Below are 25,094 nucleotides of genomic sequence, written 5' to 3'. Positions count from 1 at the left end.
CGGAGCACCTGGAGGAAACCCACGCAGACATGGCGAGAACACACAAACTCCACACAGAAAGGCGCTCGTCGGCCGCTGGGCTCGAACCCAGAACCTTCTTGCTGTGAGGTGACAGCGCTAACCACTACACCGCCGTACCACCTAAATAGTTAATATTAAATAGAAATAATTAATATTATATTAATTACTTTGCAGAAAAGGTTAGAGTTTCCTCACACCTAATCTCTTTTATTGAAGCATGTGTTCAGACGACACTTTCGATGGATTTGATCTGGAATGAATGAATGAAAAGTTTTTTTGCACAAATTTGTTGGGTTCTGGAGTGCACACTGTCATTAAAATAAGTACAGGCACTGTGAAATATTAAGAAACTCTGAAATTCAGATAAATCTTTTGAAAAGTTGTGAAGAATATAATTTGTCGTGAGAATTGTTGGGTTAAATTAGAGAAAAGTGCATTTTTTGAGACTCGACCCGTGTGTGTGACGTCATATTTGTTGGACAGACTCTGGGAAGCGGAAGGAGAAAAAGCCGGTCGGTCACGTGCGGTGTACTGAGGTCGCTCACTTAGCGGGTAAAATGTATTATAAATTTAGCGGTTTAACTCAGAGACTAACGGGATCTGTGTCATCTTCGGCCTACAGTCCACAGGTAATCTGTCATAATTATCTGGAAGAAAGGAAGCATTTTACTAGGCTAAAAATAATCTTTATGTTGGCTAACTGGAGCAGAACGAGCTAGCTGGGAAAGCTAACAGTGCCGTGACCTGGAATGTGTCATTGGATGAACGCTAACACAGACTGTGCCGTTTCAATCTCACACACACATACAGTGGGGCTTGAAAGTTTGTGAACCCTTTAGAATTTTCTATATTTCTGCATAAATATGACCTAAAACATCATCAGATTGCCACACAAGTCCTAAAAGTAGATAAAGAGAACCCAGTTAAACAAATGAGCCAAAAATATTATACTTGCTCATTTATTTATTGAGGAAAATGATCCAATATTACATACCTGTGAGTGGCAAAAGTATGTGAACCTCTAGGATTAGCAGTTAATTTGAAGGTGAAATTAGAGTCAGGTGTTTCCAATCAATGGGATGACAATCAGGTGTGAGTGGGCACCCTGTTTTATTTAAAGAACAGGGATCTATCAAAGTCTGATCTTCACAACACATGTTTGTGGAAGTGTATCATGGCACGAACAAAGGAGATTTCTGAGGACCTCAGAAAAAGCGTTGTTGATGCTCATCAGGCTGGAAAAGGTTGCAAAATCATCTCTAAAGAGTTTGGACTCCACCAATCCACAGTCAGACAGATTGTGTACAAATGGACGAAATTCAAGACCATTGGTACCCTCTCCAGGAGTGGTCGACTAACAAATGCCGCTTTTCCACTACAAATGCGGCTGAGCCGAGCTGAGCGGGGCTGTTGGATTTGCATTTCGACTACAACTGCGCTGAACCGTGCTGGCTGGAAGTAGGTGGACACATTGGGTGGAGTTAGCGAAAGTGGGTGGACGTCACGTGATGTCGTTAGGCGGCGCAAACAGTGACATCAGTGACCTTTTAAGCGGTAGTCTCACGACCCGGATAGTAAACAATAAACATGGAGGACATGGAGTCGTTAGTGTTGCTGGTCTTGGTGCTGTGGCGTGTTGTCACCGACAACGCCAACAGATACTGGCAAGAGCGTATAGATGAGGCGAGGCGCATAAGGCTTCAGAAATTCTCGTAATTCTTCTTCTTCCGGGTTTACAGATCCCAGCGTGCTCGCGGGGCGTGTGGGGGCATGTGAGGACACTCCTCCTCACCAATCAGTGCACAGGGGAGTGTCTGCTCACGCCCCTAGCCCCACTTGGCTCGGTTTGGCTCGCTTCAGCTCCACTCCAAAACCGTGCGAGTTTTGGGTGCTAAGCAAGGCTGAAGCGAGCTGAGTCGTGCTGCTCTGAGGTAGTCGAAACACAAGCCGTGTCAGGCTGAAGCGAGCTGAAGTGAGCTGAAAAAGGGTAGTGCAAAAGGGCCAAAAGATCACTCCAAGAGCAAGGCGTGTAATAGTCGGCGAGGTCACAAAGGACCCCAGGGGAACTTCTAAGCAACTGAAGGCCTCTCTCACATTGGCTAATGTTCATGAGTCCACCATCAGGAGAACACTGAACAACAATGGTGTGCATGGCAGGGTTGCAAAGAGAAAGCCACTGCTCTCCAAAAAGAACATTGCTGCTTGTCTGCAGTTTGCTAAAGATCACGTGGACAAGCCAGAAGGCTGTTGGAAAAATGTTTTGTGGATGGATGAGACCAAAATAGAACTTTTTGGTTTAAATGAGAAGCGTTATGTTTGGAGAAAGGAAAACGCTGCATTCCAGAATTATAACCTTATCCCATCTGTGAAACATGGTGGTGGTCGTATCATGGTTTGGGCCTGTTTTGCTGCATCTGGGCCAGGACGGCTTGCCATCACTGATGGAGCAATGAATTCTGAATTATACCAGCGAATTCTAAAGGAAAATGTCAGGACATCTGTCCATGAACTGAATCTCAAGAGAAAGTGGGTCATGCAGCAAGACAACAACCCTAAGCACACAAGTGATTCTACCAAAGAATGGTTAAAGAAGAATAAAGTTAATGTTTTGGAATGGCCAAGTCAAAGTCCTGACCTTAATCCAATCCAAATGTTGTGGAAGGACCTGAAGTGAGCAGTTCATGTGAGGAAACCCACCAACATCCCAGAGTTGAAGCTGTTCTGTACGGAGGAACGGGCTAAAATTCCTCCAAGCCGGTGTGCAGGACTGATCAACAGTTACTGGAAACGTTTAGTTGCAGTTATTGCTGCACAAGGGGGTCACACCAGATACTGAAAGCAAAGGTTCACATACTTTTGCTCCTCACAGATATGTAATATTGTATAATTTTCCTCAATAAATGAATGATCGAGTATTATATTTTTGTCTCATTTGTTTAACTGGGTTCTCTTTATCTACTTTTAGGACTTGTGTGAAAATCTGAACTTTTTTTAGGTCATTTATGCAGAAATATAGAAAATTCTAAAGGGTTCACAAACTTTCAGGCACCGCTGTATATCAGTTCGAAATAATTAGGCCAGGACAGTCTCTATGGGGTTGTTACATCTCTACTGGAGAGAACTGAAAGGTTTCAGCAGGTTTTTTACACAACTCTATGTAGATATCAGTTTGAATTATTCTTTGCTTTAGTGATGTTTGGGTTTTTGTTATAACAACAATAATCGCTTAGCTTATGGCAGTCCTTCGTGGTTGATGACATTTCATCTTCCTCCCTTCTGACATCCATTAGTCAAGTTTGTTTCTATAGCGCTTTTTAACAATAAACATTGTCCCAAAGCAGCTGTACAGAATCTGAATGACCCAGGACATGAGCCAATTTTATCCCTAATCTATCCCCAATGAGCAAGCCTGTGGCGATAGTGGCAAGGAAAAACTCCCCCAGATGACACGAGGAAGAAACCTCGAGAGGAACCAGACTCAAAAGGGAACCCATCTTCACGTGGACAACAACACACAGCATGACTATAACATTAACAGTTTTAACATGAAGTCGGTTTTGTTGATGTTATAAACTCTTCATTGATGGAAACTTGAGTGCAAAACTGTTCATGACGACTGCAGTCCTAAAGTTAGCAAGTCAACTGTAGTCCTCAGTCATAAAAGCATTACTGTAAGAGTCCAGAGCGTCTTCCAAGTGTGACTTTCAACTGTCCATATGGGGCCGTCCTCTACAGGAGCGATGTGATGAGACTCCAACCAGACATAGGGCATCAGGATGGATCAGGCAGGTCCGAGGAGCAGAAGAGGTCAGCATCTCGATCCCAGGATTGACGTAACTCAGAGGGACAGTTTTTTTTGGGGGGAAGAGAGAAAAAACACTGGTTGTTAGGTATGCCCAGTGTCACCCTGAATAAGTAGGAACAGTATACATTTTGCGCTGAGTACAAGCAGGGACTCCGGCAAAACTAACTATGACAGCATAACTAAAAGGGGAGAGCCAGAAGGTAACACAGGCATGAGGGAGCCCCGGGACATAAAGCAGCAGCCACTACACCGTCAACAAACTCAAGTGAGCGAGCGAGTGGGGGACTGACAGCATCCATACATCCCAGTTTACCAGAGGTGGAAAAACCCGGGTGCAGAAAGTAAAAACCCTGCCACATTTTTGCTCCAGCCAATTCAATGAACCAGCTGATCCTAATTACAACATCCCCTAAGCCAGGGTGATGAGCTAATTGGTGAAATCACCTGTGTTGAGAGCACAGGCAGAAGGAAAACCTAAGCAGGACTTTTACTTTGTCAATCCAGTTTTTCCACCTCTGCAGTTTACCAAAACACTCTATGTCTGAGGACCCTCCAGATCTACACCTTTATCTCATAAACACTATTTAACAAAAGACTTGACTAAACAGATATGTTTTCAGCCTAGACTTATGCCGCTTTTCCACTACCAACGCGGCTGAGTTGGGCTGAGCCGTGCCAGGCTGAGTTGAGCTGAGTGGGGCTGTTGGAGTTGCATTTCGACTACAACCGTGCTGAACCGTGCTGGCTGGAAGTGGGTGGACACATTGGGTGGAGTTAGCGAAAGTGGGTGGACATCACGTGATGTCGTTAGGCGGCGCAAACAGTGACATCAGTGACCTTTTAAGCGGTAGTCTCACGACCCGGATAGTAAACAATAAACATGGAGTCGTTAGTGTTGCTGGTCTTGGTGCTGTGGCTTGTTGTCACCGACAACGCCAACAGATACTGGCAAGAGCGTATAGATGAGGCGAGGCGCTTAAGGCTTCAGAAATTCTCGTAATTCGTAATTCTTCTTCCGGGTTTACGGTGTTTACAGATCCCAGCGTGCTTGCGGGGCGTGTGTGGGCATGTGAGGACACTCCTCCTCACCAATCAGTGCACAGGGGAATGTCTCCTCACGCCCCTAGCCCCACTCGGCTCGGTTTGGCTCGCTTCAGCCCCACTCCAAAACCGTGCGAGTTTTGGGTGCTAAGCAGGGCTGAAGCGAGCTGAGTCGTGCTGTGTCGGGCTGAAGCGAGCTGAAGTGAGCTGAAAAAGGGTAGTGGAAAAGGGCCATTAAACACTGAGGTGGGGTTTACATTAGACCGTATCAGCGGATCATCAGATTAACGTTTTTAAAACGATTAGTGTGCACACAGCAACACCAATACACGATTCGCGTGCACACAGCAACGCCAATACACGGATACGCTCGGCTCCGCAGGCATCCTGCGCTCCAAATCACTCCGCCCTGAACAGCGAGTGCCCTCTGGAGGGTGCGCAGTCCGGCCCTGTGCAGCTCACAGAGCGCGCGAGTGAAGTGCACAAGCAGTGATTCGGGACTGAGCCGCTGTGTGTGTGATCTCAGTGCATGTCGGGCATGCGCGTCACTTGCCACTTGCAAGTGGAAGGATGGCAAGCCTAAAGACAATCATAACTACACAATGGGCAGTATTTGCATCAGTATTTGCAGTATTTTCATACTTTTATACTCTTTAATGAAAGGTGATACAAGGCGGAAGTCCGCGCCGTTTTTCAGCAGTCGCGTCACATGACGAACGCCAGCGAATCAGGAAGGTGGAGGTCACAGTGACGTTGTCCAATGACGACGCCAGCTAGAGCTCAGCACAGCGTATCCGCGTATTCTCAATGTTTACACAGCACCGGACCAGACACGATCTGGATTGAATACACGTGGACCCTGGCGGATTCCCGTTTCCCGGCGTTTCCAGGCGTTTTAATGTAAACAGACAGTGCATCCGCGAAGAAAACGAGACAGATACGGTCTAATGTAAACTTGGCCTGAGGCTGTGTCTGAGTCCCGAACACTACTTGGAAGGCTGTTCCATAACTGTGGGGTTTTGTAAGAAAAGGCTCCGCCCCCTGATGTAGTCAGGCAGTATTTATTTATATTTGGAGGCTACTTTGCAAAATTTGCCAAGTTTTGTTTTTGGTAATAATATACAAGTTTAGATATAAATTCATAAATCTGGACTCGTTGTAATGTTTGTAGGCTGCTGTTTCATATTTCATTATACAGGGGAACTTTGCTCATAAAAAGAGCCCTGAAACCACATATAGGAAATTGGTATAAAAGTATTACATCATTAATATGCAATTATTATATCCGTAATAGGTGTTATTTGTGACACACAACCTTTTTACTCAGGTCAAAAGCATGGTTCATACATTAGATGCCCATTTAACCCTAAAAGGACCTCAACTACTGAGTGGGATCAGTTCAAACCTCAAAGGTGGTGTGGTGTGCTGCTCAGTCTATTCAACCGACATAACTTTTTGCTTTTAGGAGTTTGTTACTCTATAGATTCTTTATCTAAAAGTATGTTTGTTTCAAGATTGATGAAAAAAAGTGCTTAACAAGGTGACTGGTTTTCTGTTGGGGTCCCATAACTCTGTTGCAAAAATATTTCAGCAAGTTAGGCCCACTTTACACGGGGACGGTCTGAAACAAAAACGCAAAAGTCCGTTTTCGTTCTCACTTTTCTCCGCGTCTACACGACCGTTTTCAAGGAGGAAATCTGCATCTATACGGTGACGCATAAATGTGTGGAATTAAATTGGATGTGCATGCCAGGCGGCTAGGTGGTGCTGTGAAAGACCTCCGCTATGTCTGCACGCTTGCGCAACGTCTTCCGTCTTGTCTGATCTGCACTAAGGTATTAGGCAGAGACCCGTCCACCCGTAAATTTGACGGGCGATTGCCGATTTCAACGGGCAAGTATACACACAGACGGATACTGAAACGGACGATAATGCCGAAAATTTTCGCACATGAATACTCCCACATGTCATCCGATAAATCCAGTTATGTTCCGCCCACACACGGACTGGCCATCGGGAGTAGCGGGAGTTTTCCCGGTGGGCTGGTGGTTCAGCGTGGGCCGGCGGAGAAAAAAAAAAAAAACAGTTGCGCGCTGGCCTTTAATATGATAAGCAATGTTAACAGTTTCTTTAACAAACTGTTAACATTGCTTATTACAGTTGCGCGCTGGCCTTTAATATGATAAGCAATGTTAACAGTTTGTTAAAGAAACTGTTAACATTGCTTATCATATTAAAGGCCAGCGCGCAACTGTTTTTTTTTTTTCTCCGCTGGCCCACACTGAACCACCGGCCCACTGGGAAAACTCCCGCTACTCCCGATGGCCAGTCCGTGTGTGGTTCCGCCATCATTTACAAATCGTAAGAAACACAGTTTAATACGAAAAATACTGAAAACTTGAAATGAAAAATCAGAATATTTCATCGTTTCCGCCATTTTGGCCCGCACTGAATCTTGTAACATGCGGACTGAATAAATCGCGAATTCTGATTGGTCGAAAATTGCCAAACACCCTGCGTTGTAGTTTCCTCTTTCTTGGCGGGAGAACCGCATTTTTTTTTGCTGACTCACTCTTCTGGATCAAGATGAATCCCAACAAACGCCCCAAATTGAATGTGACAAAAACTGATTCGTTTTTCCACAAAAAGACAGAAAAGGTATGTGTGATACATTGATTAACAAGGGGGGTTCATTGGGGTATGGTAAAATAGAATACTGTTGGGTTTTTTTTTTTATTAAATACTGTAACTAGATCAAAAGATTATATACAATTCATTGTTGTTTATTTTCTTTTCACTTTTGTTACCAAATCAAACACCATACATACATCTGATACATTCAGGAGTGAAACTGAAAAAAATACAAAGTAAAAATATGCAATATTTCTGATCAAAAATTACACGCCATTTCACCCTGAAAATGTCCTAGAATGCAGGAAATGAAGTCTAAATTTCAAAAATTTTCTGGGGGGGCATGCCCCCAGACCCCCCTAGAGGGACTTCGCGCCTGCGGCGCTTGTCTTCGCACCTGCGGCGCTTATCAGGATTATATAAAATATTATTTTTGACTGGTAAATTTCTTTTTCTGCCTAATACCCTAATCTGCACATCTGCGCCGCGAAAACTTTGACTACTCTGGCTATGGCTATTCATGAGGTTAAGAAAAACGTCCTCCGACGAATCGGTGTATCCAAAAATTCATAAAGGTAATTGCATACCCGCCTCTGTTCATTAACGGTATATGTGCAGATTCGGTATAATGTTCGAAGGACTCCTGGACGTTTATTAAAGCTGCCAGAGCAGCTTGAAGGTCCGTTGGATCGATGTAATCAGACATGCTCTTACTTTTTTACTTACTTTCTTACTTCCCGGGCTGGCATGGACGGTATATGACATATGTATGACATAAACGCGTACCCGACGTGAGCAGATCCGAGCAGAGTTTCGCGTATTGGGTAGTTTAGACGGATATGCAACGGGGGCTGTTTTTAACTTATCCACTCTGGAAGGCGTTTTCGATTTTTTCCGTTTTTCAGCCTCGGAAACGCGGTCCCCGTGTAGACGAAAGGCACTCCCGATAAAATATTTAGTCGTTTTTACCCGACTGCGTCCTTGTGTAAACGGGCCCTTAGTCGCTTCTTTGTGTGTCTATCTTTGCCTATCTGTATGTTTGTATGCTTGTCTCAGATGTCTGCCATAATTAAGAATATAACTCTTTTTTTCTTACAAATTGTAGATAACTAGTGAACCTGTTAGTTATAGAGTTACTGAAATGTCTGATGCTTATCTGCACATTCACTCTCCATACCAGTGGTGTAGTGGTTAGCATTGTCGCCTCACAGCAAGAAGGTCCTGGGTTCGAACCCAGCGGCTCCTGTGTGGGTTTCCTCCGGGTGCTCCGGTTTCCCCCCCAGTTCAAAGCCATGCAGGTTAGGCTAATTGGTGGCTCAAAATTGACCGTAGGTGTGAATGTGAGTGTGAATGGTTGTGTGTCTCTATGGCCAATTTTACATTAGACCGTATCTGTCTCGTTTTCTTCGCGGATGCACTGTCCGTTTACATTAAAACGCCTGGAAACGGGAATCCGCCAGGGTCCACGTATTCAATCCAGATCGTGTCTGATCCGGTGCTGTGTAAACATTGAGAATACGCGGATACGCTGTGCTGAGCTCTAGCTGACGTCGTCATTGGACAACGTCACTGTGACATCCACCTTCCTGATTCGCTGGCGTTGGTCATGTGACGCGACTGCTGAAAAACGGCGCGGACTTCCGCCTTGTATCACCTTTCATTAAAGAGTATAAAAGTATAAAAATACTGCAAATACTGATGCAAATACTGCCCATTGTGTAGTTATGATGGTCTTTAGGCTTGCCATCCTTCCACTTGCAAGTGGTAAGTGACTTGCACACAGCGGCTCAGTCCCGAATCACTGCTTGTGCACTACACTCGCGCGCTCTGTGAGCTGCGCAGGGCCGGAGTGCGCACCCTCCAGAGGGCACTCGCTGTTCAGGGCGGAGTGATTTGGAGCGCAGCCGCTGAGGAGGAAGCGATGAGCTGCACTGACACATTTCAACTTGCGTGCCGAATTAGTCATGTGATTAGCGTATCCGTGTATTGGCGTTGCTGTGTGCACGCGAATCGTGTATTGGCGTTGCTGTGTGCACGCTAATCGTTTTAAAAAACGTTAATCTGATGATCCGCTGATACGGTCTAATGTAAACCCCACCTATGTGTCAGCCCTGCGATGACCTGGTGACTTGTCCAGGGTGTACCCCGCCTCTCGCCCACAGTCAGCTGGGATAGGCTCCAGCTTGCCTGCGATCCTGTAGAACAGGATAAGCGGCTACAGATAATGGATGGATGGATGCACTCTCCATACACAACCACATACCACAACAGATTCCTCATCTTTGTAAATATGCTTTGTGCTAATATGCTAATGCTTAATAACAATGTGTCCACATACCAACTCTTCAAGAAAAAGCTGGGATAAGTGATTCCTTATTTGAATAAAAGATTTTATAAGACAAAATTTGAAACCTGCACATGTCAAATATAATATTTCGAATTAGAAGTATCATTCGTTTTTTACTTATTCGTTAATATGGAATATCAAATGATGAGTTCATTGCATCATAAACGTGCACATTTGAAGGTAGCTTAATATGCATGCTCTTAGAAAATGCTCATTCTGCTTTATTTGTGGTCATAATATGTGTTACCAATAACTGCTTTTATCTTCGTGTTTTGTGTTTGAATCCTTAGGCAAAGTATTACTACTTGATGTAGTTTGGACATAAAAAAACAGACACTGCTAGCAGCTTAGTAATAAATGTTTCACAGAAATTTCTGAAATGAGAGATTGTGAGCTGAGTTCTGGAATGCAGATAAGCTATAAATATTCTCAAGTTCTGTAGCAATAGTGTAAAATATTTCTGGCTTTTTTTATGTTCTCAATGGACTTAAATGTCTCATTTTAAACTTAACGTGTTAAGATCATGTAAATATATGATTTCTATTCACATAAAGTTAGTAAACGGGTAATTTAAAAAAAATACAGATGTTATAATGGACTTGAGTGATACGGATATATGTGGGGGGGTTGGGGGGGTTATGTTTTTACATGCGATATTTAGCACTTCCTTTTTTTTTGGTGAAAATGGTGATTGCTGACATTACAACAAGTAAAAATAATTTATTTGGGATGTAAATAAAGGGTTAATACTGAGAAACCAGACTTGGCAAATTTTGCAAAGTAGATTACATATGCTCCCTGACTACATCCCCTCGATGCCTTCCATGGGCCCACATGTGAGAAAGGAGACCAATGCAGGACCCTCAAATCCGGGGGCAGGTGGTGCAAAGGAAGACGCCGGCCGGGGCAGCTGGGTGGAGTCTTCGGGCTGCGTGCTTCTCCTCCCGGTCTCTTGTGTGCTTCTCCTCAAAGCGCTGGACTCCATTCTAGGAGGTAGATGAGAAAGCTTGTGCGAAGATTTGTTGATAATGGTGGTGGCAAGCTTGCGCAATTCCCGCCCGCACCACTTGACTCCACAGCAGTGATCCGATGGCAGGCCATAGGGCGAGACGATCAGGCTGGTGAGGAGCTGCACCACTGATGCTGGTTCCCTCGTGGAGCGGGGTGCCAGAGCTCCATTGGCAGCGTCGTTTCAGGGTTCCAGCCAAGCCTTGACAGCTACCGTGGCGGCGCCAGGGCACACGAAGTCCCCACCGTACTTCACCTTGGCTGGCAGTCCCTTACTTTGATGCGTTGCCCACCAAGGGACGACGTGGACGTGGAGTTGGACTTCTCCCCCCGCACAACAATAATAATAAAAACTAAATGTCTATACTATGGGTGGCACGGTGGTGTAGTGGTTAGCACTGTCGCCTCACAGCAAGAAGGTCCGGGTTCGAGCCCAGTGGCCAGCGATGGCCTTTCTGTGTGGAGTTTGCATGTTCTCCCCGTGTCCGCGTGGGTTGGCCTGCCATCGGATCACTGCTGTGGAGTCAAGTGGTGCGGGCGGGAATTGCGCAAGCTTGCCACCACCATTATCAACAAATCTTCGCACAGGCTTTCTCATCTACCTCCTAGAATGGAGTCCAGCGCTTTGAGGAGAAGCACACAGCCCGAAGACTCCACCCAGCTGCCCCGGCCGGCGTCTTCCTTTGCACCATCTGCCCCCGGATTTGTGGGTCCCGCATTGGTCTCCTTTCTCACATGTGGGCCCATGGAAGGCATCGAGGGGATGTAGTCAGGGAGCATATGTAACCTACTTTGCAAAATTTACCAAGTCTGGTTTCTCAGTATTAACCCTTTATTTACATCCCAAATAAATTATTTTTACTTGTTGTAATGTCAGCAATCACCATTTTCACCAAAAAAAGGAAGTGCTAAATATCGCATGTAAAAACATAACCCCCCCCAACCCCCCCACATATATCCGTATCACTCAAGTCCATTATAACATCTGTATTTTTTTTAAATTACCCGTTTACTAACTTTATGTGAATAGAAATCATATATTTACATGATCTTATCACGTTAAGTTTAAAATGAGACATTTAAGTACATAGAGAACATAAAAAAAAGCCAGAAATATTTTACACTATTGCTACAGAACTTGAGAATATTTATAGCTTATCTGCATTCCAGAACTCAGCTCACAATCTCTCATTTCAGAAATTTCTGTGAAACATTTATTACTAAGCTGCTAGCAGTGTCTGTTTTTTATGTCCAAACTACATCAAGTAGTAATACAACCCCGATTCCAAAAAAGTTGGGACAAAGTACAAATTGTAAATAAAAACGGAATGCAATGATGTGGAAGTTTCAAAATTCCATATTTTATTCAGAGTAGAACATAGATGACATATCAAATGTTTAAACTGAGAAAATGTATCATTTAAAGAGAAAAATTAGGTGATTTTAAATTTCATGACAACAACACATCTCAAAAAAGTTGGGACAAGGCCATGTTTACCACTGTGAGACATCCCCTTTTCTCTTTACAACAGTCTGTAAACGTCTGGGGACTGAGGAGACAAGTTGCTCAAGTTTAGGGATAGGAATGTTAACCCATTCTTGTCTAATGTAGGATTCTAGTTGCTCAACTGTCTTAGGTCTTTTTTGTCGTATCTTCCATTTTATGATGCGCCAAATGTTTTCTATGGGTGAAAGATGTGGACTGCAGGCTGGCCAGTTCAGTACCCGGACCCTTCTTCTACGCAGCCATGATGCTGTAATTGATGCAGTATGTGGTTTGGCATTGTCATATTGGAAAATGCAAGGTCTTCCCTGAAAGAGACGTCGTCTGGATGGGAGCACATGTTGCTCTAGAACCTGGATATACCTTTCAGTATTGATGGTGTCTTTCCAGATGTGTAAGCTGCCCATGCCACACGCACTAATGCAACCCCATACCATCAGAGATGCAGGCTTCTGAACTGAGCGCTGATAACAACTTGGGTCGTCCTTCTCCTCTTTAGTCCGAATGACACGGCGTCCCTGATTTCCATAAAGAACTTCAAATTTTGATTCGTCTGACCACAGAACAGTTTTCCACTTTGCCACAGTCCATTTTAAATGAGCCTTGGCCCAGAGAAGACGTCTGCGCTTCTGGATCATGTTTAGATACGGCTTCTTCTTTGAACTACAGAGTTTTAGCTGGCAACGGCGGATGGCACGGTGAATTGTGTTCACAGATAATGTTCTCTGGAAATATTCCTGAGCCCATTTTGTGATTTCCAATACAGAAGCATGCCTGTATGTGATGCAGTGCCGTCTAAGGGCCCGAAGATCACGGGCACCCAGTATGGTTTTCCGGCCTTGACCCTTACGCACAGAGATTCTTCCAGATTCTCTGAATCTTTTGATGATATTATGCACTGTAGATGATGATATGTTCAAACTCTTTGCAATTTTACACTGTCGAACTCCTTTCTGATATTGCTCCACTATTTGTCAGCGCAGAATTAGGGGGATTGGTGATCCTCTTCCCATCTTTACTTCTGAGAGCCGCTGCCACTCCGAGATGCTCTTTTCATACCCAGTCATGTTAATGACCTATTGCCAATTGACCTAATGAGTTGCAATTTGGTCCTCCAGCTGTTCCTTTTTTGTACCTTTAACTTTTCCAGCCTCTTATTGCCCCTGTCCCAACTTTTTTGAGATGTGTTGCTGTCATGAAATTTCAAATGAGCCAATATTTGGCATGAAATTTCAAAATGTCTCACTTTCGACATTTGATATGTTGTCTATGTTCTATTGTGAATACAATATCAGTTTTTGAGATTTGCAAATTATTGCATTCCGTTTTTATTTACAATTTGTACTTTGTCCCAACTTTTTTGGAATCGGGGTTGTACCTAAGGATTCAAACACAAAACACGAAGATAAAAGCAGTGTCTCCCCGTGTCTGTGTGGGTTTCCTCCGGATGCTCCGGTTTCCCCCACAGTCCAAAGACATGCAGGTTAGGTTACTTGGTGGCTCTAAATTGACCGTAGGTGTGAATGGTTGTTTGTCTCTGTGTCAGCCCTGTGATGACCTGGCAACTTGTCCAGGGTGTACCCCGCCTCTTGCCCATAGTCGGCTGGGATAGGCTCCAGCTTGCCTGCGACCCTGTAGAACAGGATAAGCGGCTACAGATAATGGATGGAAATGTCTGTAGTGCCTTTTACAATCCCAAGTTCAATTTATAGAGTAGGGGGAGAGAGGTTAAGAGAGGAAGAGAAATGATCATGGAAAAGATAAGTCTTCAATTGAGATTTGAAAGAAGAGCAGTCACAGAGAGATTGAGGAAGGAGTTTGAGTTTAGGGGCAATGGCACTGAAGGAACTGCCCCTCATAGTGGAAAATCTGGTGCGTGGGACAGCAAGTAAATTGTTACTAGAAGTCCTTGGTGAGTAAGTGGGGGTGTAAGGGGTCAGTAGTTCCCCAAGGTACGTCAGAGCAAGATTACGCATGGCTTTGAAAGTAAGAAGCAAGATTATAAATTTAATACGGGATAAAACCAGTAGCCAGTGTAGCTGAGAGAGTTCAGCCCCCCTCCGTATAATCCCCCCCCCAGCAAGTGGCCTAGTGGTTAGCGTGTCTGCCTCTTGATCGGGAGATCACAAGTTCTACTCACAATCGGGTCATACCAAAGACCATCATAAAAATGGTGCCTACTGCCATCTGGCAAGGTACGCTGCAATACAGATGCGAATGGGGAGTCAAACTCTCATGGTTACCAGAGGACTAGCCCCTCACTGTAACCCTAGCTATGCAATATAGGCGAGAGGCTGAGGGCTACGAAATGGAGCTCGGCGCTGCCAAACGCACCATGAATGGTGCGGGAAGGACTTTGACTTTTTGACCTGAATCATTAGAGAGACACCAACTGCCGGAACCAGAGTCCTTGTGTGTGTCAACATACTTGGCCAATAAACATGATTCTGATGTGAGCAGAGTGTTTAGTACGAGTTAGAAGTCTCGCTGCAGATTTATGAATATATTGTAGATTTTGTAAGGACTTTGCAGGAAGGCCAATGAAGAGTGAATTACAGTAATCTAAACGGGACATAATGAAAGGATGAACCAGAGTTTGTGCTTCATTTCTAGTCAGAAGGGGACGGAGATGAGCAATGTTACGGAGGTGAAAGAAAGCAAGTTTGATGAGTGACTTAATATGAAGATCAAAATTGAGCGATGGATCAAATGGTATGCCAAGATTCCTGACGACAGGAGCAGGCTTAGCAAGCACACTATCAATGCTAATAGAAAGAACAAGATAGAAGAAGATATCAGAAAGAACAGGAAAAAAAAATAATGTAGTAAATGTAATGAAATGCATTAGACTAACAGTAGACTCATGATATTTCTAGCTTTGTCATTGTAAACCTGTTTATTTCTCTATAACTGATTCCATATTCTTCAAATCCTGGCATCTAATAACAGATCTCGGGAGTCTAAATTTACTGTAAAGGAAGGATGCACTGCAATGATGATCTCATCTCATTATCTCTAGCCGCTTTATCCTTCTACAGGGTCGCAGGCAAGCTGGAGCCTATCCCAGCTGGCTACGGGCGAAAGGCGGGGTACACCCTGGACAAGTCGCCAGGTCATCACAGGGCTGACACATAGACACAGACAACCATTCACACTCACATTCACACCTACGGTCAATTTAGAGTCACCAGTTAACCTAACCTGCATGTCTTTGGACTGTGGGGGAAACCGGAGCACCCGGAGGAAACCCACGCGGACACGGGGAGAACATGCAAACTCCACACAGAAAGGCCCTCGCCAGCCACGGGGCTCGAACCCGGACCTTCTTGCTGTGAGGCGACAGCGCTAACCACTACACCACCGTGCCGCCCTGCAATGATGATCAGACATGAATTTACCTCCAAAAGACTGAATTAAATTAAACTCGGACATTTTGATCTACATTGATCAGGCATATTGAGAGATCTTTCATATCGTATGTAATGTGATTTCCAGGGTTTAAGGTCAAGTGCACCCTCTGAAACCTCTCCATTGATCTTTGCTACCCCAACCAAAGTGATTTCTGAATCTGGAGTGTCTCCAGAATACATGGGTGCCAACAGGGTTCCAGATCTCCAGAGGATATTTCAGGTATGCACGTTAAGAAAATATTCAAATATTACCGAAGTGATGTACGTTCTGTTAATGATTGGGTTGTTCTCTGTCCTTCAGGCATCAGATGGGGTCCCGGTGCACCTTAAACGCGGTGTTCCTGACCGGCTCCTGTACAGAACCACCATGGCTTTAACTGTCGGAGGTGCTCTGTACTGTTTGGTGGCTCTTTACATAGCTGCACAGCCTAAGAATAAGTAAAGGCACATTGGTATTCATGAACTTTAAAAGAGACTGTAATGTTTTCTGGGATATATTTAACATCATGGGACAAATGGCAGTTATGTGTGAAGATTATAGGGAGGACTCTGAACAACCTCTGACCTCATTTACAGTGAACAATTCTGTTGTACTGATCATAGCTCTGGTTAATACAAAGGGACAAACGGTCTGCTTCTCTAGCAGCAATAAGTGTGTGTTGGTGAATAATGGGAAATTTGTAGTGTATATATTTAAGTTATTCCACGAAATTGAGTCGTACATGAGCTGACAGCTGGCGAGGCACGTAGCGCCGAGTTGGCTATAAGCCATGTACGACGAGATTGAGTGGAATAACTGGTTGTTGTTGTTTTTTTTTCTATCCAAATTGATTGGATTTTGAGAAACGGAGCATTTTTATTTTTTGCAAATTCGATAAATAAAAACTTTATCCAAAATGTCCGACAAAATCATTTCCGCTTAGAATGTAAACAAACCGGCGAAATGACGAGCAATTTGTGAAAAATGCAATAATAATAATAGTAAGAATAATTCTTGAAAAATAAAAAGATACATTCTTACCATCAAATACTTTCATTCCATATTTTGTTGCCTCTTTATTTTGGGGGGTTTTGTTTTCAAGTCGTTTTTATTTCGTCCTCGGTTGGTTCAGCAACATGCTCCGCCATTTTGTTTTTCTCTACTCATGATATAGGAGTTGATAGTCTAATAGTAGAGTAGCCAATCAGAGCACGCAATTGCTCATATCCAGTGAATGTGGATAGAATAATTACAATTATTTTTTTCGCGGTGCGGTTTCCATCAAATCCTGCGCTCTGATTGGCTGGTGAGCAGGTCTGTATCCTACGATATGGACCCTGGTTATGGACCTCTGGTGACTCGCTCGCTCACAACAACAACAAACGTAATATAATTTTTTTTGTCAACATTTATGTTTTTTAATTTTTTTATAAGATTTATTTATAAGATTATCAAAAATCTTATAAATTTTTGCCAGCATTTCTCAGGAGAATAGCATTAATTTTACAGCATGGATAGCGATAACGACAGTGTTCACAGCAAAAGTGAGTTTTGCTACCCTGAGGAAGAAGAAATGAAACATTTCAGGAGAAAGCTAAAAACCTCTAACTTGCTAACGCCAAGCAAAAACATGGCTGAATCCTGAATGACTCAATTTTGTTTAAATAGGGGACTACATAGGTGGCAAGATGTAGTTTTTTATTTATTTATTTATTTTTCCTGCCATGGAAGTGCACTTGTATACCGAGGAGGAAGCAATTTGCATTACAGCCGTGAATGAGGATTCAAAATTGCGGCTCGGCTCGGTTTTCCCTTTCGGGCGCTCTCGTTTTCTGTTAGAATTTGGTAAAGAAAAAAATAAATATATTATTTACCAGCTTAAGGTTGGTCCGTATGGTGAAATACCGTGACCTCGGCCTTGAATACTGACTTTGACCTAGAGGGCCTCGCTCAGTACTTTCAAGACCTCAGTCACGGTATTTCACGATACGGACCTCCCAGCTGGTAAATAACACACATATATTTAGACAGTGAAAGGATAGAGCAGGCTGTACACTACCGTTCAAAAGTTTGGGGTCATCCAGACAATTTTGTGTTTTCCATGAAAAGTCACACTTTTATTTACCACCATAAGTTGTAAAATGAATAGAAAATATAGTCAAGACATTTTTCTGGCCATTTTGAGCATTTAATCGACCCCACAAATGTGATGCTCCAGAAACTCAATCTGCTCAAAGGAAGGTCAGTTTTATAGCTTCTCTAAAGAGCTAAACTGTTTTCAGCTGTGCTAACATGATTGTACAAGGGTTTTCTAATCATCCATTAGCCTTCTGAGGCAATGAGCAAACACATTGTACCATTAGAACACTGGAGTGAGAGTTGCTGGAAATGGGCCTCTATACACCTATGGAGATATTGCACCAAAAACCAGACATTTGCAGCTAGAATAGTCATTTACCACATTAGCAATGTATAGAGTGGATTTCTGATTAGTTTAAAGTGATCATTGAAAAGAACAGTGCTTTTCTTTCAAAAATAAGGAAATTTCAAAGTGACCCCAAACTTTTGAACGGTAGTGTATATAGGGTAGGTTAGGCTGTAAAAGTTTCTCTACATTCAAACTCCATTCACACACAGTGGTCACGTAAAGCCCAGACTACATTTAAGCTCGGGCTACATGGAGGTGTCAGTGATCGAATCTGTTTTGAGAATGAGATTGCAGAAACATCTGCCAAGTGAAAAAGGGGAGGAAACTGTTTCTCACAGCTTTGTCGATTGCTGCTGAATTATAATGCACCTGGTCTCACCTCTATGAATCAGTTCAATAGAACAATGTTATTGCAGCGAGTGCAAGAGATGTGAGTCAGGGATAGCAGAGCACCTTCTAGTGAACAGAAATACCATTCGCGTTCGAGTAAGTTACCTTTCAATATGAATGTCCTTGTGAATTGAAATATTGCAAATAATGTGAATTGCATGATATGATAGATGAATGTGTGTGTATTTCTTTCCTTATTCATATAAACTTTATGATGGATAACTGAAGATGATGTATTCTGTCTGGTTTTTTTTTTTTTTTCTGAGCCTCTGAATGTGTCACTCTGCTCGTTCACATGGCAACAAGAGTTTGAAACACAATTGGAAAAAGATTCCGTGACAAACAAAAGAGTTTTGAATGTGCCTCTCTTTTTTCAACCAAAATGATCAGGAACTTTGTGTATACTACTGATGACAACAGGGCTTCATTGTTCCTCTGGATCTTATTTTCATAAAATTTCTTTGCAGTCAGTGGTAATAATACACGATGAAGCTGACAGTTTGCATGACTGTTGCCTGAAGTTTAATAGGCTGTCACAATACAAAGCAGTGCAAGGCAGTCTATGACAATACAACACAATAATTCATTTGCTATGGCTTGACGTCTGTGGTAATGAAAGACCATTTATTTCCAGCCCTAGACAGAGTCATCAGCAGCTGAAATGATCCATCACGCTAGGCTCGAAGCTTCACTCCGTACCACAACTTGTGTGCAAATACAGACAAAGACTGAACTGGTGTCCTGATTTAATCGGACAGCATCCAAGATAGGCACGTGGATGGTTAACTGTGAATCAATAAACACTTTAGAGGTTTCAGTAATAGTCTGGAGACGAAGACATTTTATTCCTTGCCGATCAATGGTAATCTTCCTCACTGAGATTTAAGAGAAATCTTGTAACTATGGAAACACAAGGACTCTTTCCAGGTGTGTCCTGGTTTCCCAGAAATATCTCATCGCATTATCTCTAGTCACTTTATCCTGTTCTACAGGGTCACAGGCAAGCTGGAGCCTATCCCAGCTGACTACGGGCGAAAGGCGGGGTACACCCTGGACAAGTCGCCAGGTCATCACAGGGCTGACATATAGACACAGACAACCATTCACACTCACATTCACACCTACGGTCAATTTAGAGTCACCAGTTAACCTAACCTGCATGTCTTTGGACTGTGGGGGAAACCGGAGCACCCGGAGGAAACCCACGCGGACACGGGGAGAACATGCAAACTCCGCACAGAAAGGCCCTCGCCGGCCATGGGGCTCGAACCCGGACCTTCTTGCTGTGAGGCAACAGTGCTAACCACTACACCACTGTGCCGCCCTCCCAGAAATATATTTATTCTAATCCAACAAATGACTTCAGATTCAAGTTTCAGGAGTGCTTTATTGTCAGTACGTCCATACACACATACAGTACAGTGAAATACCGTTTCCTTCAGGCTCCCCATTGTGCACTTTGCCAACTATATTGATTTTACATTAAATCAATTTGCCAGCAAGTGCAACTGATAACGAGTGTAATAGGTTAAGGGTGAGAAGAAAATTGATTTGGTTTGCACAGAAAACCCAAGAAGACACTTCACTCTATCTACCGTGTCCTCCACAATTATTGGCACCTCTGTAAAGGTTAGAAAAAAAATCCACCTTTTGATGAAGTCACTTCATCTCCCAATGAAAAAAAAAGAGAAAAATCCAACCTTTAATTGAAATTTTATTCAGAGAAAAACAAATCTCTCATCAAGAAATAATTATTTCCAACAAAAACACGTGCCACTATTATCGGCACCACTTGTTTAATACTTTGTACAACCTCCCTTTGCCAGTAAAACAGCACTTCATTTTCTCCTATAATATTTTATAAGGGGGCGGCACGGTGGTGTAGTGGTTAGCGCTGTCGCCTCACAGCAAGAAGGTCCGGGTTCGAGCCCCGTGGCCGGCGAGGGCCTTTCTGTGCGGAGTTTGCATGTTCTCCCCGTGTCCGCGTGGGTTTCCTCCGGGTGCTCCGGTTTCCCCCACAGTCCAAAGACATGCAGGTTAGGTTAACTGGTGACTCTAAATTGACCGTAGGTGTGAATGGGAGTGTGAATGGTTGTCTGTGTCTATGTGTCAGCCCTGTGATGACCTGGCGACTTGTCCAGGGTGTACCCCGCCTTTCGCCCGTAGTCAGCTGGGATAGGCTCCAGCTTGCCTGTGACCCTGTAGAAGGATAAAGCAGCTAGAGATAATGAGATGAGATGAATATTTTATAAGGTTGGAGACACAGAGCAGGGCATCCGAGCCCATTCCTCTTTACACAATCTCTCCACATCATCCAGGGTCCTCGCTCTCTCCTCTTCAACTCGCCTCACAGGTTTTCAATGGGGTTCAGGTCAGGGGACTGAGATGGCCATGGCAGAAGCTTGATTCTGTGCTCAGCTAACCATTTTTGTGTTGATTTGGACATATGGTTCAGATCATTGTCCTGCTGGAAGATCCAGTAATGACCCAGTTTTAGTTTCCTGGCAGAAGCAGCCAGATTTTGATTGATAATGTCCTGGTATTTTATGGAATCCACAATGTCATGTACCTTAACAAGGTTTCCAGGGCCTTTGGAGGAAAAACAGCCCCAAAACATCACAGAACTTCCACCATATTTTACAGTTGGGATCGAGTTCTTTTCATTATAGCCATCCTTCTTTTAACGCCAAACTCACCTTGAGTGTTTATTGCCAAAAAGCTCCATTTTTCTTACATCAGACCATAGAACACAGTTCCAGTCAAAGTTGTATACTTCACATGCTTACGTTTGTGGTTAACTGACAGAAAAGGCTTTTTTTCTGGCAGACCTTCCAAATAATTTGTTGACATGGAGTTGGCGTCTGATGGCGGTTTTGGAGACTTAGAAATCCCAAGATGTTACTTTTTCTTGTAATTCACCAACAGTGATCCTTGGGGATTTTTTTTTGCCTCTCTTACCATCCTCCTCTCTGTATGTGAGGAAAAATAAACTTGGTTCCTCTTCCAGGCAAGTTTGTAACAGTTCTAGTTAGAGCCCACTTTTTTATTCTTGCCCTAACAGTACAAATCAACATTTTTCAGGTGAGTAGCTTTTTTTTTTTTATAACCATGCTTCAGATGGGTTAAATGCAGTGAGGAATTTCACTGTGCTTAAGGGTACGCGTGAAATAAAGTTGTTGTTATTTCTAAGTATTGACTTATGAAGATCAACACACTTCTCCCTCATTTGGTTTGTGTGTTCTGTCTTATCTTTCCCATGTTAATGGATGACTAAGGGAATTTGGCCTCTGTGTCACCTCATATTTGTACCCCAGTTAATCAGGAAGTCATAGATTACAGCTTGTTCCTATACATTCCAATCAACTCAGAAATACTGTACAATTTAAATGGGAAACATGCTTCAAGTTGCATTATGTTCAATATAATTTCCAGGGGTGCCAATAATAATGGTGCATGTGTTTTTGTTGAAAGTAAATATTTATTTATGGGATTTGGTTTTCTTTGAATAAATTTATTTCAATTAAAAGTTGGACTCTTCTCATTTTTTCAGTGTGAGATGAAGCAATTTCACCAGAATGTTTTTTTTCTAACCATTTTACGAATCTTTATACAGTGGTGCTTGAAAGTTTGTGAACCCTTTAGAATCTTCTATATTTCTGCATAAATATGACCTAAAACATCATCAGATTTTCACACAAAGTCCTAAAAGTAGATAAAGAGAACCCAGTTAAACAAATGAGACAAAAATATTATACTTGGTCATTTATTTATTGAGGAAAATGATCCAATATTACATACCTGTGAGTGACAAAAGTATGTGAACCTTTGCTTTCAGTATCTGGTGTGACCCCCTTGTGCAGTAATAACTGCAACTAAACATTTCCGGTAACTGTTGATCAGTCCTGCACACCGGCTTGGAGGAATTTTAGCCCATTCCTCCGTACAGAACAGCTTCAACACTGGGATGTTGGTGGGTTTCCTCACATGAACTGCTCGCTTCAGGTCCTTCCACAACATTTCGATTGGATTAAGGTCAGGACTTTGACTTGGCCATTCCAAAACATTAACTTTATTCTTCTTTAACCATTCTTTCGTAGAACAATTTGTGTGCTTAGGGTCGTTGTCTTGCTGCATGACCCACCTTCTCTTGAGATTCAGTTCATGGACAGATGTCCTGACATTTTCCTTTAGAATTCGCTGGTATAATTCAGAATTCATTGTTCCATCAATGATGGCAAGCCGTCCTGGCCCAGATGCAGCAAAACAGGCCCAAACCATGATACTACCACCACCATGTTTCACACATGGGATAAGGTTCTTATGCTGGACTGCAGAGTTTTCCTTTCTCCAAACATAATGCTTCTCGTTTAAACCAAAAAGTTATATTTTGGTCTTATCCGTCCACAAAATTTTTTTTCCAATAGCATTCTGGCTTGTCCACGTAATCTTTAGCAAACTGCAGACGAGCAGCAATGTTCTTTTTGGAGAGCAGTGGCTTTCTCTTTGCAACCCTGCCATGCACACCATTGTTGTTCAGTGTTCTCCTGATGGTGGACTCATGAACATTAACATTAGCCAATGTGAGAGAGGCCTTCAGTTGCTTAGAAGTTACCCTGGGGTCCTTTGTGACCTCGCCGACTATTACACGCCTTGCTCTTGGAGTGATCTTTGTTGGTCGACCACTCCTGGGGAGGGTAACAATGGTCTTGAATTTCCTCCATTTGTACACAATCTGTCTGACTGGATTGGTGGAGTCCAAACTCTTTAGAGATGGTTTTGTAACCTTTTCCAGCCTGATGAGCATCAACAATGCTTTTTCTGAGGTCCTCAGAAATCTCCTTTGTTCGTGCCATGATACACTTCCCAAAGGCGTTGTGAAGATCAGACTTTGATAGATCCCTGTTCTTTAAATAAAACAGGGTGCCCACTCACACCTGATTGTCACCCCATTGATTGAAAACACCTGACTCTAATTTCACCTTCAAATTAACTGCTAATCCTAGAGGTTCACATACTTTTGCCACTCACAGATATGTAATATTAGATCATTTTCCTCAATAAATAAATGACCAAGTATAATATTTTTGTCTCATTTGTTTAACTGGATTCTCTTTATCTACTTTTAGGACTTGTGTGAAAATCTGATGATGTTTTAGGTCATATTTATCGTCGCTGTCAGGTCAAAACCTGCTATGAGACATTTTTCCTTTTTTACAGGAGATGTAAAAAACTGAATAAAACTCTGAAATAACAAGCTGAGAAGCCAGTAAAAGTTTACTTGTTCTATTATTAGCTTTTCTAATTAGCATAAATGGAAGCATGAGGTCAAAATTGACCAATCAGCATAGAGAACCCAATTTGACCTAAATTGTCACATACACTATATTGCCAAAAGTATTTGCTCACCCATCCAAATTATCGGAATCAAGTGTTCCAATCACTTCCATGGCCACAGGTGTATAAAATCAAGCACCTAGGCATGCAGACTGTTTTTACAGTTTGGAGCTGGCCCCTTCCTCTTCCAACATGACTATGCACCAGTGCACAAAGCAAGGTCCATAAAGACATGGATGACAGAGTCTGGTGTGGATGAACTTGACTGGCCTGCACAGAGTCCTGACCTCAACCCGATAGAACACCTTTGGGCTGAATTAGAGCGGAGACTGAGAGCCAGGCCTTCTCATCCAACATCAGTGTGTGACCTCACAAATGCGCTTCTGGAAGAATGGTCAAAAATTCCCATAAACACACTCCTAAATCTTGTGGACAGCCTTCCCAGAAGAGTTGAAGCTGTTCTAGCTGCAAAGGGTGGACCGACGTCATATTGAACCCTATGGATTAGGAATGGGATGTCACTTAAGCTCTGTGAGTCAAGGCAGGTGAGCAAATACTTTTGGCAATATAGTGTAGCAGGTTTTGAACTGACAGCGACGTTATGCAGAAATATAGAAAATTCTAAAGGGTTTACAAACTTTCAAGCACCACTGTAGGGTGCCAATAATTGTGGAGGGCATTGTATATAGTGGATAAAATATGTGCAAAAACATTCCCAACTTCTCTCTCCCAATTCATAGTTTGCACAACTCACTGACCTGTGCTTCCTCATCCACAAAAGAAAAAGAAAGAATGAACCAGTGTGTGAGGAAAGAGCAGGGAAAGAGCAGACATTGCGGGGGTGCAGGGAGCTGGAAGTCGGCTTGGTGTGAGACCCCCCAGCCTGTGGATCTGACTGGTTGAAGGAGAGCCATCATTCTTCTCCATCTGCAGCCCTGCTGCTCTCTTGGCTCAGACAAGCTTGTTCTCACACTGCTCTGGGGAATTTATACTTGTGTTTGTTTTCCAGAATAATTTGTCATTTACTTTCCACCCATTCTCTCACATATTATTCCTGGACCTTTCCAAATGTAGTAGGGAATACTTCCAGAGCATGGAATGTGAATGGTAAGGCTCAGGGCGGCATCTTGCTTTCTGAAGTACTTTGCACAAATGTGTCACGGTTTTGGCTGAAATAATATTCAATGGATTTGTT

The 25,094-nt window shown here is 43.1% G+C and overlaps 1 protein-coding gene across 1 annotated transcript; it reads left to right on the top strand.

Moving 5' to 3' along the window:
• The first annotated feature begins 527 nt into the window (after positions 1-527).
• LOC132897810 (cytochrome c oxidase subunit 7A-related protein, mitochondrial) lies at positions 528-18,792 on the top strand. Its single transcript, XM_060939033.1, has 3 exons — positions 528-650; positions 15,853-15,987; positions 16,069-18,792. The coding sequence occupies exons 1-3, from the start codon at positions 579-581 to the stop codon at positions 16,207-16,209; spliced, it is 348 nt and encodes a 115-aa protein (XP_060795016.1). The 5' UTR covers positions 528-578; the 3' UTR covers positions 16,210-18,792.
• Positions 18,793-25,094: the final 6,302 nt, after the last annotated feature.

The sequence above is a fragment of the Neoarius graeffei genome, chromosome 14, assembly GCF_027579695.1.
Source record: "Neoarius graeffei isolate fNeoGra1 chromosome 14, fNeoGra1.pri, whole genome shotgun sequence".
NCBI lineage: Eukaryota > Metazoa > Chordata > Actinopteri > Siluriformes > Ariidae > Neoarius > Neoarius graeffei.
This window is presented reverse-complemented; position numbering and strand designations above follow the sequence as displayed.